Genomic DNA, 16,202 nt, shown 5'->3' on the forward strand with positions numbered 1-16,202 from the left:
TCATCTTTTCAACATGTGGGATCTTGCATCTGGACCCATTCAACCCTACTAATAGTGTCTAAAATGATTCATATAGAGTCTGATGATCCTCTTAGACATTCGTAATAGCTAAGGTGATCCACATCAAGTTTGGTAATCCTCTTAAAAGCCCATAGTGATCAAAGTAATCCACATTGAGTCAGTTAATCCTTCTGGAGTATCAGATATGATTCTTCAATAGATATAACTTTCTTGCATTGATCTCAGAATCTTAAGGATTCCACTAGATAATCTTTAGTATCATCCTCTTGATAGAGAAAATTTTTATAGTCAAGTTCCTCAGAGACCCCCAGCAACCCTTTGCAAAGATTGATAGGTTGATTTATCTTCTATGAAGGTGTGATCATCTAAGTTCACCCCATTATATGTTAAAGCATATTGTGGCCTATCATGTTGGCTATTGATAATAAAAATCAGCCTCTCAACTATGTTTGCCATTGAATCTCAAGCTATCTGTGCCATTCCACAAGTTGCTTCAGCACTATAATCACTTGACTCATGAGTACTTTCAATAGATTATGCTCTCTCTCCTCGATGTAGGAGTTGAGCTACGTAGCAACATCTTACAGAGAATTTTTAGTAAATAGATCATCACTATCTAGAGAGCATCCATTCTTTTTTCTCAATAGTATGATGATATTTATGCCACATTGTCCCATTGGGTATGCTAGAAGAAATTTGTTTCCTTGCAACGGTCATGAGAGGGATAACAAGTCATATAGCTAGGTCTAGTGATTATGCAAGTGTGCCACTGGCATTGGATAGCTATAAAGGGGATGAAAGAAGGGGATAGTGATAATAGCATGCATCTAGGTGCTTTGACTTTCAATTACTCTCACTACTATGATACTGCCTACTCAAAAGAGGAGGAGATAAGATGTAGTTACGGTTATAAGTTACTTTGCTATAATTGAAAAAAGAGAGTTCTATACTAAGAAAGTAAAAGCAAAGAATATAAAATGATAAAACCAATGATAAACTAAGGATAAAGATAAAGTCTATTTATTTGATTGATAGAAGAGTAGCCCCTTTCCATGATTACAATATGATACCCAAGTGACTCTTCTTAACTAATAAGATGAGTAGCACCATCCATTTTGGATACTTGTGCTTTCTATTATGTGCTACATGGCCCATTATTGCCATACATGATAGGTATGCGATAACTTCTCTCATGTCTTGGGCAATGGAAAGATAGATATATATACCACTATTCTTTTTGGACATTTGTCCTTGCTATTATGTTCCATATAAGCTACTATTGCTATGCATGGTAGGTATTTCGATCACTCTTTCTATGCATGGGTAGTAGTAACTACTAGTGAACCACTATCCTTAAACTACATTCTATTGAGGCCTCATCCTATGTTGATAACTCTCATTCTCTTGGGTCTAAATCTTAGTTACACTATTTGTATCTTTGGTGTATTGCATGCACCTCACTTGGTAATCGGCCTTCAAATCACAATCATTGGTCTAGATGTGGTAGAAACACCAATATTTTTGAGGAAACAATTTCAGCTATAAATCATATTGAGAATAAAAATTACAAATAATAGATTATATCTGACCATGACATGTGAAGAAATATGATATGAAGAAAAAGGATTTGTCTCTCAAATAGGAAATCACGTCGGGAACATTTATAGATCTATGAAAGCTATTCTGAGGAATTCCATGGAAGTGCCTCTCATCATGTTCTAGTGTCATATTCTCATGCATTATCATCATGGCTAAGTAAAATTCTAACCTCTAATGTTCAAACCTACACAAAAAAAGAGAAAAAAGTTATACTTGTAAAATAGTTCTTAGCTTCTTAAAGAACTCCTCTATAAGCTCCTTATGAGATCCCTAAACCAATAGTTCAGTCTCTATTTACCTTTTAATGCTAGAAAAGTCACAATTCAAAAAGAATTTTGTCTAAACCTCCTCATATTTCCAAAAAAGTTAGATCTTAGAGAAAAAAATTCAATAAAAGTTGGAAAATATTTAGATAATTAGAACTAGAAAAATTAACAAGCCAAAAATTGATCGAATACTTATAAACTTGTTCATATGAAGACAAGCATAGGAGATGCAAAAGCCACAAATGATAGCTATTTATAAACATTTCTTAAATTCATCTTAGATGAATCATGTATATATAATACAATCCTTGGATAGTTTATGAAAAATGGGCTAATCTAGGCAAAAAAATCATTGGGTCATGAAACAATCGAAAATCATTATAGTCGCATCCTAATGAACTCCTTGCTAGTTTGCACAAGCAATTCACATAATTATTCAAAAGCACAACATTGACAAAGAAGGAAAATTAGAATTCTCAACTCAACTCAGCTCAACTAAGCTTTAGTCCCAAACTAGTTGGCTTCAACTATATGAATCCTTATTCTCTATTTTGCTATATTTAGATTCACACTTTCTCAAAGATTTAGAAATATTAGGTCCTATCTTACTGCATCTTATGTTATTTTTGGTCTACTTTTATCACTCTTTTCTTCTATATGTATAAAATCACTTCTTCATATTGGTGCATTGCTCGACATACATTATATATGTTCAAACTATTTAAGTCATTATTCTCTTAATTCATCATCAATTGGTGCCACCTCTATCTTCTACAAATGATTTTATTTTTTTATTTTATTTCTTGTATCACTATATATCTGTCTCAGTATTTTCATTTTGACTTTACTCATCTTATACATATGTTATTTTCTAACTATCCAACATTCTATAACATAATGTGCACCTAGTCTTATAACTGTTCCATAAAACTTTTCCTTCAACTTAGTGGGTACAATATAATCGTGTAATATCCTAATTGTACTTCTTCATTTTGTTTCACTTGCTTTTGTTCTACGGATAATATTTTCCTTAATTCTTCTTTTCTTAAATAATTGATCTTAAATATAAAAAATGATCACTCTTAAAAACTTCATGATCCTCAATTTTTACTCCACCTTATTCCTATTCCTAAGTTCATTAAAATTGCATTCCATGTATTATATATTTGTATCTTAGGCTAAAAACTTAGATTCTAATTCACTCCTCCATATTTCTAACTTACGTTTATCCCCGATCTTTATTTCATTCACTAATATTAAATTATATATAGATAGCATGTACAAAGAATATCATCCTGAATATGCTTACTAATCTCATCCATAACTAGCACAAAAAGATAAAGGACTTAGAACAGATCTTTGATGTAAACACAATCCAACCGAGAACTCGATAGTATTATCACTAGCAGTTCTCACACTATTAATTTTACTCTATTATACATGTGCTTAATCACATTAATATATCTAGTAATAATTTTTTTTAAAAAAAAATACTATCAGACTTTTCTAGAGACTCTTTCATATGTTTTCTCTAGATCAATGAAAACCATATAGAACTCTTATCTTTTTTCTATAAACATCTCCATTGACCTTGGAAGAGGAAAATAGCTTCCATAATTGATCTTTTGGCATAAACCAAATTGATTTTTTGATACTTATATGTCGCACCTCAACCTACAAATGACTATTGACCTTTGAAGGGGAACATAGCTTCCATAATCGATCTTTTGGCATGAACCAAATTGATTTTTGGTATTTTTATGTCGCACCTCAACCTATAAATGAAATTAGTGAAAAGAATTAATCAAGAAAGAGAAAGAGCGTTGACCAGTGATGAAGGTCAGGGTTGTCGAGGGAGTGGATTGGTCAGATATCAAGAGCAAAGGCTCTGTTGGTTGAGTTTGCAACTGCGAGCAAGATGATGGGAGTGTGACCAGGAGAGTAGTTGCTCCTCACCAGTGGATGGTGGATGGTGGATGGTAGCGCTCGGGAGAAGTGGGGGGCTTTAAAGACATGGGAGGTCCGATGGGTTTTATAGAGGAAGGATTTGGAGGAGTATAGGAAGAGAGGCAAGGAAGTGAGGTAGAGACAAACCTTATGATATAGAGGTAATGGAGGACCAGAGAGAAGGGGGAGAGAGAGAGAAGAGATGCTTGTTTTGTTTGCTCTTCATAAGGAAAAGGAGGCAATGGATCCTCTCTTTGATTCTAGACTTCAAATTGTATGAATTTTAATTTTCAATATCTTTTGGATATGTGGTAGGTTATCATAGGACACAAAAAAATTTAAGATTTTGTTTTCTTAGTAGAATTTAAGATTTTATTTCAGACTCACAAAAATTTTGCTTTGCTAATTAAAAGATTGTTTTTATTATGGATCCTGGGAGACTATATTCAAGCGCACACATTAGGAAGGGTGATGAGGAAAATGGCAGCAATTAGTTTAAATAATTTATCATGATAGCATTTGCGGTCCAATGGTTAGGATAATTGCCTACCAAGCAATAGACTTGGGTCCGACTCCTCGCAAGTGCAATCAAGTTTGTTTTTTCACATTAAAATTTTCATATATATATATATATATATATATATATATATATATATATATATATATATATAGGTATGTGTGTATGTACGTATATACATATGTATATGTATATTTCACTGTCAAGCCCTGCTTGAGTGGCAGAGGGTAGTACTGTTCGAAACTAAAGTTTGATGTTAATTTCAGTGTCATTCTAAATCCATAGAATGGCAGGGCTTTCGTTGTTTGGTCAAATAGTAGTTGTATATTCTGTCTTTAAATCATACCACTTCAATCAAAAATCAAATGCCATTCTTCAAAAGCAAACAGAGCATAATGTATAGGAATGCATCTGAATCCTGATGTCAGTTCTAAAAGTTCAGAACTGTTGTAGTCATAGGTCAAAGGGTTGAATGGCTCAGATGGTTGGCTTATATCTCTGCCTCCGCATTCGTGAGGTATTGTCCGCTTTGACTCATGACCATCTTTAGGCTTCAATGGGTCTTGATCATTTAGAGCCTTACGGTTTTGTCCTTTAAAAAGCGCCTCACATTGGGAGAAAAGATTCCAATCCATATAAACTATATTCCTTCTTGACTCATAACCGATGTGGGACTAAAGAAGTCCTCTTAATACCACAATACAATCCTCCAGTCAAGAGAGAATATGTGTGGATAGGAGGTATTTCCACAGACGGTGCCAATAAAGATGATCATGACCCATGACCACAACAAGAACAATGGCACTTGAGTTGATATATTCGACCTTTACCAGATTAATAGAAGCATAAGCTATCTGAAGTAGTGTTTTCATTTTCTGTTGTCATCCTCGCATACACTTAACATGTATTTCAGAAAAAGTAATACTGAAAGTATGAGAGATTCGGTGGAGAATTTTTGTAAAGCAAAATAAGCAGGAATCCTCCCAATATCTAACAAAGCAGATTAATTCTATGTAAAGAATCATTTGACAAATTTACCCTTATAAGCAACATGCACCTTAAGTAGGAGCATCCATTACAACCATAACATGTGCAAATTTGGTTACATTTCTTCCATTTGCCTCTCTTTGGTCCTCTTTTGGCTGCATGTATGAAACAGATTGAAGAGTGTTTGAGGAGAGAGTAACTGATGCATTATCAACCTGAGACTTGTTCTCAGCAGATCCTTTTGGCTACAGGAAATAAATGCTACAAATTGCAAGATAAGATTAACAATCCGTCAACAGCTTACAAACGCCTGGAATATCCAGAACCACCACACTTTTTACATAGTATCAGACCTACATGAAGTCACCGAGCAATCAGAGACCTTGAACAACCATACAAATTTGAGTACATATATTAGCTTTAGCTCATAAATGTTTCAGTCAGTTGAGCAAGACAAGTAGCAAAAATAGCTCATGGTAACACAAGGCAGAAGGTTGCAAAGAGTATCGGGAACAGAGAGGATCATCAATGAACCACTGTGATCCAAATAAGGTAGCAAAGCAACATTGGAAGAAGCCAAGTATCTTAAACAGTCCGAGCAGAATAGGTTGCCCGCTAACTTATTGAAATTAATTAACATCACAGGACATTAGAGGAGGTACAAGCTATAAATTGATCTAAGCAGAAAGTTTGAATACTTTCAAATTGAAACAGTTTGCTTTGAAATCCAACTAAACCTGTGACTTCCTGTATGTTTCTAAACATATGGTATGCTTTATTTATTTTATTTTAATCATAATTATTCTTATGTAATGTAGTTAATTTTGTGCTTATCAAGGTTACAAAGAACTAGTGGCATTACACTAGAATTTAAAATATAGTAGTACATACTAATAATTTGATAAAACAAACTTTGATTGACCATAACTCGAAAACTGTGTAGAATTAAAAAAAAAAAACTGTATGAAAGTAGACTTCGGGATCTTGGGAACAGGACTAATTTTGGCATATCTAAACTTAAAATAACTAAGTTATGAATTTTTGAAGTTGGACCTATTGTGCAGGCCCATTATAGCAGATTATAATACAGTGTTTGCCATATGGTGCAACATGGGGCATACCATATCATACTCCCGTTATCGTACCGGTCCATACTGTGCACCCATATTGTAAAATGATGATACTAACATGGGATTCGGTACCAAGACGATAAATCTCGTTAATATAATGGGTTAATAAGATATCATTAAACTCAACCTAATATTTTATATTTAGCATGAATTTTAAACTTAAGAGAAACCTGAGGAAACCCTAAGTTTCTATGCATTTCATTGGAAAAGAAGGGGAAGAACACTTGGCCACCAAGAGAAGAAAAAAGGCATAAAAGTTACAAAAAATTCAAGGGTAGAACAAAATCTTGGTCTTCGAATGAAAAAAAAATCTTGTAGAGGGCTTCGCTGATTAATTTATGCATTGTTTCATAATTTACACACAGGATTATTCTTGTGATTTTTTTAAAAAAAAAAGAAAAAGGAGGTTTCAGCTATTATGATTAACCAACAGTTTGATTTTGTAACTATTTCTTTTGTGCATTTGGTTCACATATTGAACTTTAAATGTGGAAAGTACCAAGAGTTAATTCTTTTTCTAAGATATTATCTTATATTTATTTGGAGTAGATTTTCTGCAGGGTAGTATACCTGAAGGCTGAGCTACGACTCCCTTTTTCTACCTAAGCCAGACATAGAATTTAAGCCAAAATTTTTAAGGATTGAAGGCATCTACGTGAATTACTCACAGATTTAATTAAATAAAAATTTTCAATTCTAGGCCAACTTTTCAAGCAAACTTCTTTGCTGCCAATGGTGCAGATTTGTAATAACAATGGACTTAATCATTTTTAACATGTAGGCATTGTGATTGTTTAGGGATTGTTTAGCATTGTGATGAATTACTAGAGGCCTAGGGATTGTTTAGCATTGTGATGAATTACTATTGGACATAGAAAAACTTAATTAAGGGTTGCCATGATGAAGGATTGTACTTAATGTAGTAAAGTTTGTTGGTTTGAGTAGGCAATTTAATGTTCTTTAATGAATATAGTTTTAAATGATTCTCTTTCTAGGACTTGATTGAGAACCATTTGAGCTTATTTGAGGCTATCTGTAGATAGTTTACAAGAGAAGTGAGAGCCTGAGAGTTATAAGTGGATATTCATGAATATCTATTCTTCCATGTTTTCTCAATGTGCTTTGCATTGCTTTGTCATTAACAATTTATATTATGTGTTTATATAATAAAATCAGATATGTATATGAATCCTACAAATTTATAAAAGTTTTTATTGTCAAGAATTTTAGATCAGGCATCTTGTTTATATACTTGTCAATTTGACGATCAAAACTAATGCTCACAATATGTTGTTACTTAACCTTTTTATATAAGTTAAAGTTAATATGATTTCAATATGCTTTGGCTTAATGCCTATATATTGCAAATATTTTGAGGTCATAATTATATATGTGACCAAGGTAGGCTGAATAGGTACCAGGATGCATACCAATCGGCTATCGGTATGGTACAGGACCGGTTTAGTATGGTATCGACACTCAATATGGCTAGGTGTGTGTGTTCCGAACTGACATGCAGTATCTTTGATTTTTCAAATTTTTTGATATTCAATGATGTGTTATGAAGATTTTGAGTGATTTAAACATTAATTTGATGTTTCTTGAGCTATTTTGATATTCTGTAATATGTTATTTCTTTTATTCATGCTTTTTGTTCATAAAATGACTATAATTTTAATGATAAATATAATAAAAGTACATAAATCATTATATTCATAAACAAAATCAATAAAATAGAAAATACAAAAGTTACTTTAATTACATGCCGACATCTAAAATATCGTGGAATGGTGATATCTCTCGTAGATGTTAAGGTCATCTTCAAATGCAAGGGGCTCAACCCAAGTCCTGTAAGCTCATCGAGCAACCATAAGGTACATGGCTTAGATAGTCCCTGTATATGCTATGGGTCACTCTAGGAGGAATCCCCTGCCTAATACTATAGTTGTGGAGCAACCCATCCAAAAATGCCGACAATAAATTCCAATTTGTAAGATACTTAGGCTCGATAGAATAGTAGAACATTGGAGGATGATGTTTGTTAAGCACCAAATCCATAAGAGAGTAGCCAGCCTATGGGTAATTGAATACTATTGGGAATTATATTCCAAAGCTAATTGTTAACCTGTTGACGATTGTGCTAATTGATGTAAATATATATGAATTAATTATTAATAAAATATTATTTGACAGTTTCCATCATAAGTTGTACATCTTCATTTATGAACTCCTGTATTGTGATGAAGTCTTTAGGACTATTTTGATCAATAAAGGAGGATTTATCATTTAGTCCTTAAACCTATTTACGACCAAATGATACATTTATTATGAGGACAATAATTGTATCAAGTGTAGGTCGTTGTATGCCATATGAGTTGGTTGTCCTCTTAATCAAGGAGTGTGCAAACGTTGGTATGGCATGCAAGCAAAATATAGGAGTACATTTTACTGAACGTGACCAACTCCGGAGCACTCTACTGTCAAAAGTTACTCTGAAGGGATATGGGTATAAATATCCCTTCTATCCCTTCAATCTGAGATCACTATGGTGACTTGCAAGCAACTCACTGTGCTTTAGTGCCGGACTATCTGAATTTATAATTCAGGATCGAAAAATTTTTGAACACAGTTAAGTACTTGTAAAGTCGGTGCGTAAGTCCAAATGGGATTGACCACTCCAAGAGATTGAAGAGAATGCTGTGTTTCAATTTAGTAAGACCTTGACCAGGACAATCCTTGTGAGGAGTCACATGATTTATTAGGTTGAAACACATAATGGATGTACTGTTAAGAGTTAACAATTTAAACTTTAAGTCATTCTAGACATCAAGGGTCAAAGAGATGAATTATACGATAACTATATGCCAGTAGATTATGAGTGTTGCTTTGCATACATTCAGCCTATCCGGACGTCAGATAACATTACTAGATGGTTACTTTGATTGATATAGGAATCTATTCCTATGCTACCAACTTAGGTTCGAACCTATGGGGTCACATACAATAGAAGTATCTCTTCGATCATATGGCTGATCGACGATTGAAAATTGTTCATGGATAAAATTATCAATATGATTGATGATTAATTCTATGCAATAGTTGTAATAAATTAATTCACTGAAAGTCAATGATATTTAGGAGGATTAGTCAATAATTAGATCATTGATTAACTCAATTTGATTGAGTATTAAAGTCTGGACTAAGTTTAATTGAATTGGATTCAATTAGATCAAATCCGATTAGATTATGAGATGACCTAATCGCTATGGGAGAATTAATCTTGATTTGATCAAGACTATGGCTTAGTTAATTCTCTGATTTAATCAAGATTAATTGAGGCTATAGAAGCCTAATTAGATTAGGTTCATCATGATCTTTTTGGATCTAACCTAATTTGGTTTGGGGTGGACCTAATAGGTTAAGTCCAAGAGTCCATGAGATTGGACTACCTCCCTTGCACCACCCAAAACTCTTCACGCCATATCCCAATGCACAAAATCAATTCATGCATGAGAAACCACCCACAAACTTCTATCTTTATCACCCATAAGGAATAGGATAGGATGGTTAATGGTTAAATTCAAAAGAGTTTGAATTTGACTTAAATTTCTAATCCTATCTAATCCTACCCACCAGCCCTTGTGAAGGCGCTTGTGATGCTAATTCCTTTCCATGCCTTTCTCTTTTTGTTCAGCCCTTCTGAGGATGGATTTGAGTGAGGATCAAATCTAGTAGAGTTTGAATTCAAAATGATTTTGAATTCGAACTCAATTTGATCCCTATCCAACCTCTTCACCTTGTATTCGGCAACCATAAAAGATGTGATCTTTTATGCATCGAATAATTTCCTAATTTTTCATTGTAAGAGGGCTGAGAAAGAGAGGAGTTGAACCTCTCTTAGGGGCATGAGGATCTAGGGTGGGCGGTATTGTTTTGGCATGAGCATTGGAGGAGATCCAACTCCTCTTTGGGTGAGAGACCTAGAATTGTTTTAGAATTTTTGGGTGAGAAAAAATATAAGAGAGAAGTGAGTTTTTCTCTGATTTTTTCTACATTCCAATATCTCCTCTGATCTATCTTCTATTGAAAAATATATCCTAAAGTCAATCATTTAGGTTGTAGATGATTGTGCTCCATGCATGTATATGAATTATAAATTAATAAATATTATCTGGAAGATTCATCATAAGGAATACATCTTCCTAAAAAAAACTCATATGTTATGATAAAGTTCTTAGAGCTACTTCTAAAATGATAAAGGAGGATTTATTATGTAGTTCTTAAATTCTGCTTGCGATCAAATGATACAATAGTTACAAGGATGATAATTGTATCAAGTGTAGGTCGTTGTATGCCATATTAGTTGGTTGTCCTCTTAACCAAGATTTATGATGACACGGGCATGGCATATGGATGAAATATAGGAGTACATTTCACTGAACATGACCAACTCTAGGGCACTCTGCTATCAAGGGTTACTCTAGATATGGGTATAAGTGTCCCTCTGACCTGAGGCTGCCTCGATGACTTACAAGCAACTCATTGTACTTTGATGCCTAACTATCTGAATTTTTAATTGATGATGAAAGATTTTTGGGTACAGTCAAGTACTTATGAAGTTTGAGTGTAAGTCAAAATAGGATTGATCGCTCCAAGTAAAATTAGAGATGATGCATCACTGTGTTTCAATTCAGCAAAATTTTGGTTAGAGTAGACCTAGTGAGGAGTTACAGAATTTTTGAGGTTGAGACATAATATAAACCACTCATCTAGGGTTGATAGTTTAACCCTAAGTCATCCTTGAGCATCGAGAGTCAAAGGAATGAATTATATGGTAACTATATTTACGTAGGTTCTTGAGTGTTCCTGAGCATACATTCGGCCTATCTGGATGTTGGGTCCTATTGCTAGATGGTTACATCGATTGGTATAAGAATTATTCTTGTGCTATTGGCTTAGGCTCGAACCTATGGGATCACACACCTAAAAGTATTTATCTAATCAAATGGCTGATCGATGATTATGAATCATTGAAGGATCTAATTATCAATGTGATTGATGATTAATCCTATGCAAAAATTATAATAAATTATTTACTAATAGTTGGTAAATTAGAAAAAAAATTAATTAATAATTTGATTGTTAATTGGCTCAATTTGATTGAGCAATAGAGATTGGATCAAATCTAATTGAATTGGATTCAATTAGGTTTGCTTTGGATTGATTGGATCCAGTCCTAATAGATAACAGGACTTGTTTCAATTGATCTTAGGGATGCAAATCAAATTTTGAGTTGAATAGAGTTTAATTTGATTTGATTTAGATTTGATTGGATCAAACCCATTAGATTATAGGCTTGATTGGATCAAGTCCTATTATCAAAGCTTCCCTGATATCCAATAAGATAAGAAAATAAATCTTTGGATTGATGGGATTTTAATCTAACTAATTTTTTAATTGGATTAGAGCCTAATTGGACTAAGACCTAATTAGTTAGTTTGTTATAGCTAATTTCTATGTTAGTTAGGATTGGATCCAAGAATTAGTTAGAGTTGGACCAAGAATCATAAGTCCTATTTGGACTAGGACATAACCAACTCATAAAACCCCATGTTCTTAAGATTCTCCATGCCTCATCTCCTTTTCACCATGAGATCCCATGCCCCAATGAAGAACCCATGCCCCCTTTCTTTTCTGTGAAGAAATATGGTGTCCCCTCCTCTCTTGTTGCCGTCCAAAACAAAAAAAAGGAGGGAGCATCCAAGAGTTAGACACCCCAAAACTCCACACGCCAAGTCTCTTCTCCAACCTCTTTTGAAGAGATTTTGTGAGAGTTTGCTGCTAGTTCTAAGGCATCAAAGAGAGGCCCTCTTACTGATTTTATAGTAAAAAATTAGAGAAGAAAAGTTCTTCCCAATGAGAGAAAGAGAAAGAAGAAGAAAGATCTTCTTTCTAGTGCACTACCTTGGAGAAGAAGTTCTTCTCTCAATTTTTTTTTCATTTTTTAAATATAAAAATTAGATTGGATCCAATTTTTAATATAAAAATTTAGAGAAAAAATATCAAAAAAATATGGTTGGATGTTTGGGGCTTCCTAGGGCTCTAGATCAAGGAGAAAAAGAAAGAAGAAGAGAGAAGAATGGTTCTTCTCTTGAGTTTTTCTTTTTAGTTTCTCTAGGATATGAGAATCTATATTATTTTTATATAATAAATCAGATTAGATCTGATTTTTATCATAAAAAAATTAGAGAAAAAAAATTCTTCTTAAAGGCGTAAAAGGAAGAGAGAAAGGTTCTCTCTTGTGCGTGAGAGAATTGAGAAGAAAAGATTCGTCTCTTGATCTCTATCGTATAGATCTGATGCGTGGATCCAAGAAGAAAAGAAGGGGATCTTCTTGTTCTTCATCTTCTTCATATTTCTTTTAAATCAGCCAACAAAAGGTATCTTCATGAGCTAGCACTCCCAAAGATACCGATCAGCACAAGAGTTTCGTGTGGATATCCGTAGAGGCCGGACATATGTATGACTGTTGAGCATCATAAAGAATCAACCATCATGAATTTTGGATATGGTGATCTACTATCCGTGCTCAGATATTGAGTTTTAAACTCAATTTATATTTTAGATATAATCTAATATGATATAGATATGATCTATATTTGTTGAATTTTAGATTTTAGATTTACATACATGCATATTAATTCATATCATAGACCCTGAGAGATAGTTTTAGATTTTATCTATGCATGCATTGTAGATTAAATTATTTAATCTATATATATTTTACTATAAAATTTTAAAAATATATGCATGAAACCACCATGCTTTCCTTCAAATGATATCAGAGTGAAGGTTCGTTATGACATGAACATATATGCATATAGAGTTGAAATTTAGATTTAGTAATACATGGAATGTGGATGTATTATGATCTGATTTTATATATATGATCTAATATAAAAATTAGATCTGATATAATTTAAATTAGATCTAAATTTTTGTATATATGATATGTGAGTAGATTAGATAATCCAACTAGCAAGTACTTAGATTGGGTTGATCGTCAGACCGTTCGATCATAGAAGCAAAAAGATTTAAAGGCCCTCTTTTTCTATTCAATGGGGTGCTCTCATAGTGTGTAAGGGTATCATGTGATTTAATCTCATGAAGAAAAATACAAAAAGAAGAACTTACTTTTCTATAAAATCTTAGATGCTGAAACCCTAGGATTTATTGTATGTGATATAAAGCTTAAGTTGTATGAAAAGTAGGACATCTAATCTGTATGATTAATATTATTTTAATTATAAAAAATAAAATTTAAAATAATAAAATATTTAAATATGATTTAAAAATTTATTATGATTGATTTTATTTTAATTTATATGAAAATTTTTAGATCTAAAACTATATGATACCTGTTGGCATGCCAACTGAGCCGATTCAGTTTTGAACTGAGTCAACCCAGTCCCTTGATTTAGTCGGCTTAGTACTGACTGATCTGACTCAGTTATCTCAAGCCGAATAATAATGATTACTATTCATGATTAGTTAGTCGATCAAGTATCAGGCTTAGCCGACCCACTGAAGTGAGCTAATTCAGTTCAGGGGTGAGCCGACCTAGTTTACAGAATAAAAAATTTTATATAAAAATAATATAAAATTATTTTATAAAATTAAAATGATTTTAATTAATAACCTCAACCCATATTAATGCTATACTTAATTAATAATTAAGAAATATATATTAAATCTAAAATTATGATTAAAGATCTAATGACATTGCATAAAACATGGGATATGGATTAGCTGAAATCAGATCTTCTTTTAATTAGATTAGATCTAAGGTTAGAATCAAAGATTTAATGGACTAAAAAGAGTAGTTGATCAAATCTAATCAATAGTTGATTTAGATTATATCAACGATACTCTAAATCAAACATAATAATTATAGAAAGTCGAGTCCAAGTCTTTGATTAAACCAAACAGATTTTGATTGAGGCTTAATGGTTGAGCCTGAGTCATTGGGCTGATTAGATCACTAAGTGATTCGAGTTGACCCATGTTGTTAAGGTTAATCAATATGACTGATTTAGGTATCCTGGATCGGTTTGTCTCAGTCCTTCTCATGACTTAGTGAAGTCAATGGGAGGATTTACGACTTGCCGGTTGGATCAACTAGTCACCAATCTTTTTCATGACTTGGTGAAGTCAGTGGGAGGATTTATGACTTGTAGGTCCACTGATGTCTTATAAAATATATTAATCAAATTTTTTAAATTATTAGATCCATAAAATGAGCTAGTTATGGGGTTAACTAGATTATAGCCTCCTATTAAGGTGAATGGTAATGGGTCCATTACTTCAGATTGATATTATAGGCATCATTTGTCTGATATTTCTCTAAATGATGGAATTATTATTCATCATATGATGACTCAGTCGAGTCTTTCTAATGGTGGTTAGTTTGGTCGAGTCTTCTTTGGGCCTAATCATTTGTTAGTTAGAATCACTGAGTAGGTTCATATTAATGGTTTGATCTAACCAAAATTTTTAGTGGAGGCCCATCACCTACTGAAATAAAATCTAGGATGAAACTAATTACTAGAGTTGTTTGGAGAAATAATTAGTTAAGAACCTATCCATATATGCATATGGGTTGGCCGAGCCTTCCTTGGGCCCATATACAGTCTATTTGGATTCTATTACCTACTAAGAAATTAAAATAATTCTTCGAATTGAAGATAGAGGCTATCAATTTGTATAAAATAGTAAAAAAAATTTTAGACTAAAGTTCAAGCCTTTAGGCTTAAAATACTTTATATACTAATAGGTCAATTGTTCTCTTTTCAAAAATGACTAGAAAATTATTGCTCTGTTCATTGTTAGACAGTGACAACATTATCAGATCTAACTTCGACAGCCAGTATCAAAAGTTGAATATAGTTTTTGAGTTGAATTGATCAAGAAGTTTAAGGTTAATCCAAACATGCCTAAAAGAGAAATCAGCAAATAGTTGTTGGTCAACATAGTTATGTGTTAACTCCTTAAAATTTTACTATTGATAATACTATTACCTGGGTATAGGAGACTGACAGTATAAGTCATGTTTACAAAAAGTTACAAAAGACTTCTGGATAGTAGAAAATTTAAAAATTGTAAGAGATTCTTGAATGTAAGAGATGGAAGTCTATTCCAATTTTAACATTAAGAATCATCAAGCTTATTTTCAATCTTGAAGATATCATTTTAAGTGACTATTACTACTATCCAATCTTATTGATGGTATCAATAAGAATGATTATTGTGATATCATTGTGAATAGTACTACAATAATGAGTAGATAATTAAAAATGGCATAAATCCAGTATCATAGCATGTTAGTATAGCGTACATGTCTAACTAGCATCCTAGATTAGATAATGTCACTAAAGCCTATCTTTGGCATAATTGACTTACTCACCTTTTATTGGAAATGGTAAATGAGCCAGTGATGTTCTGAGTTTGGTAAATATTGATGTATTTGTACTCATGAATATAAATGTCAGAGAAGGGCTTACTACATCATTAAAATCTCTGACAACCTATCTTTGCATGTGTGCATCTTGCTTATGAAGCATAAGTCTGAATCGTAGAAATATTCAAATGATTCTATAATGAGGTAAAAAAATAAACTGTAAAAAGTATTAGAACTCATCGGTTAGACTGATGAAGTGGATATCTTTACAGTAAATT

At 32.8% G+C, this 16,202-nt stretch overlaps 1 protein-coding gene across 10 annotated transcripts in view; it reads right to left on the reverse strand.

Moving 5' to 3' along the window:
* Window positions 1-5,339: 5,339 nt before the first annotated feature.
* The window catches only part of LOC105034910 (protein BUNDLE SHEATH DEFECTIVE 2, chloroplastic), a 113,485-nt gene continuing 102,622 nt past the window's right edge, over window positions 5,340-16,202 (reverse strand). For all 10 annotated transcript variants that reach the window (XR_012138556.1, XR_012138558.1, XR_012138557.1 and 7 more), the window contains one exon: window positions 5,340-5,690. Coding sequence is in view for 7 of the 10 variants with exons in the window: in XM_073251757.1 (XP_073107858.1) it covers window positions 5,638-5,690 (53 nt within the window). In the remaining 3 variants the exon portion in view is untranslated. The remainder of the gene's footprint in view (window positions 5,691-16,202) is intronic.

Source organism: Elaeis guineensis, chromosome 2, assembly GCF_000442705.2.
Source record: "Elaeis guineensis isolate ETL-2024a chromosome 2, EG11, whole genome shotgun sequence".
Classification (NCBI taxonomy): domain Eukaryota; kingdom Viridiplantae; phylum Streptophyta; class Magnoliopsida; order Arecales; family Arecaceae; genus Elaeis; species Elaeis guineensis.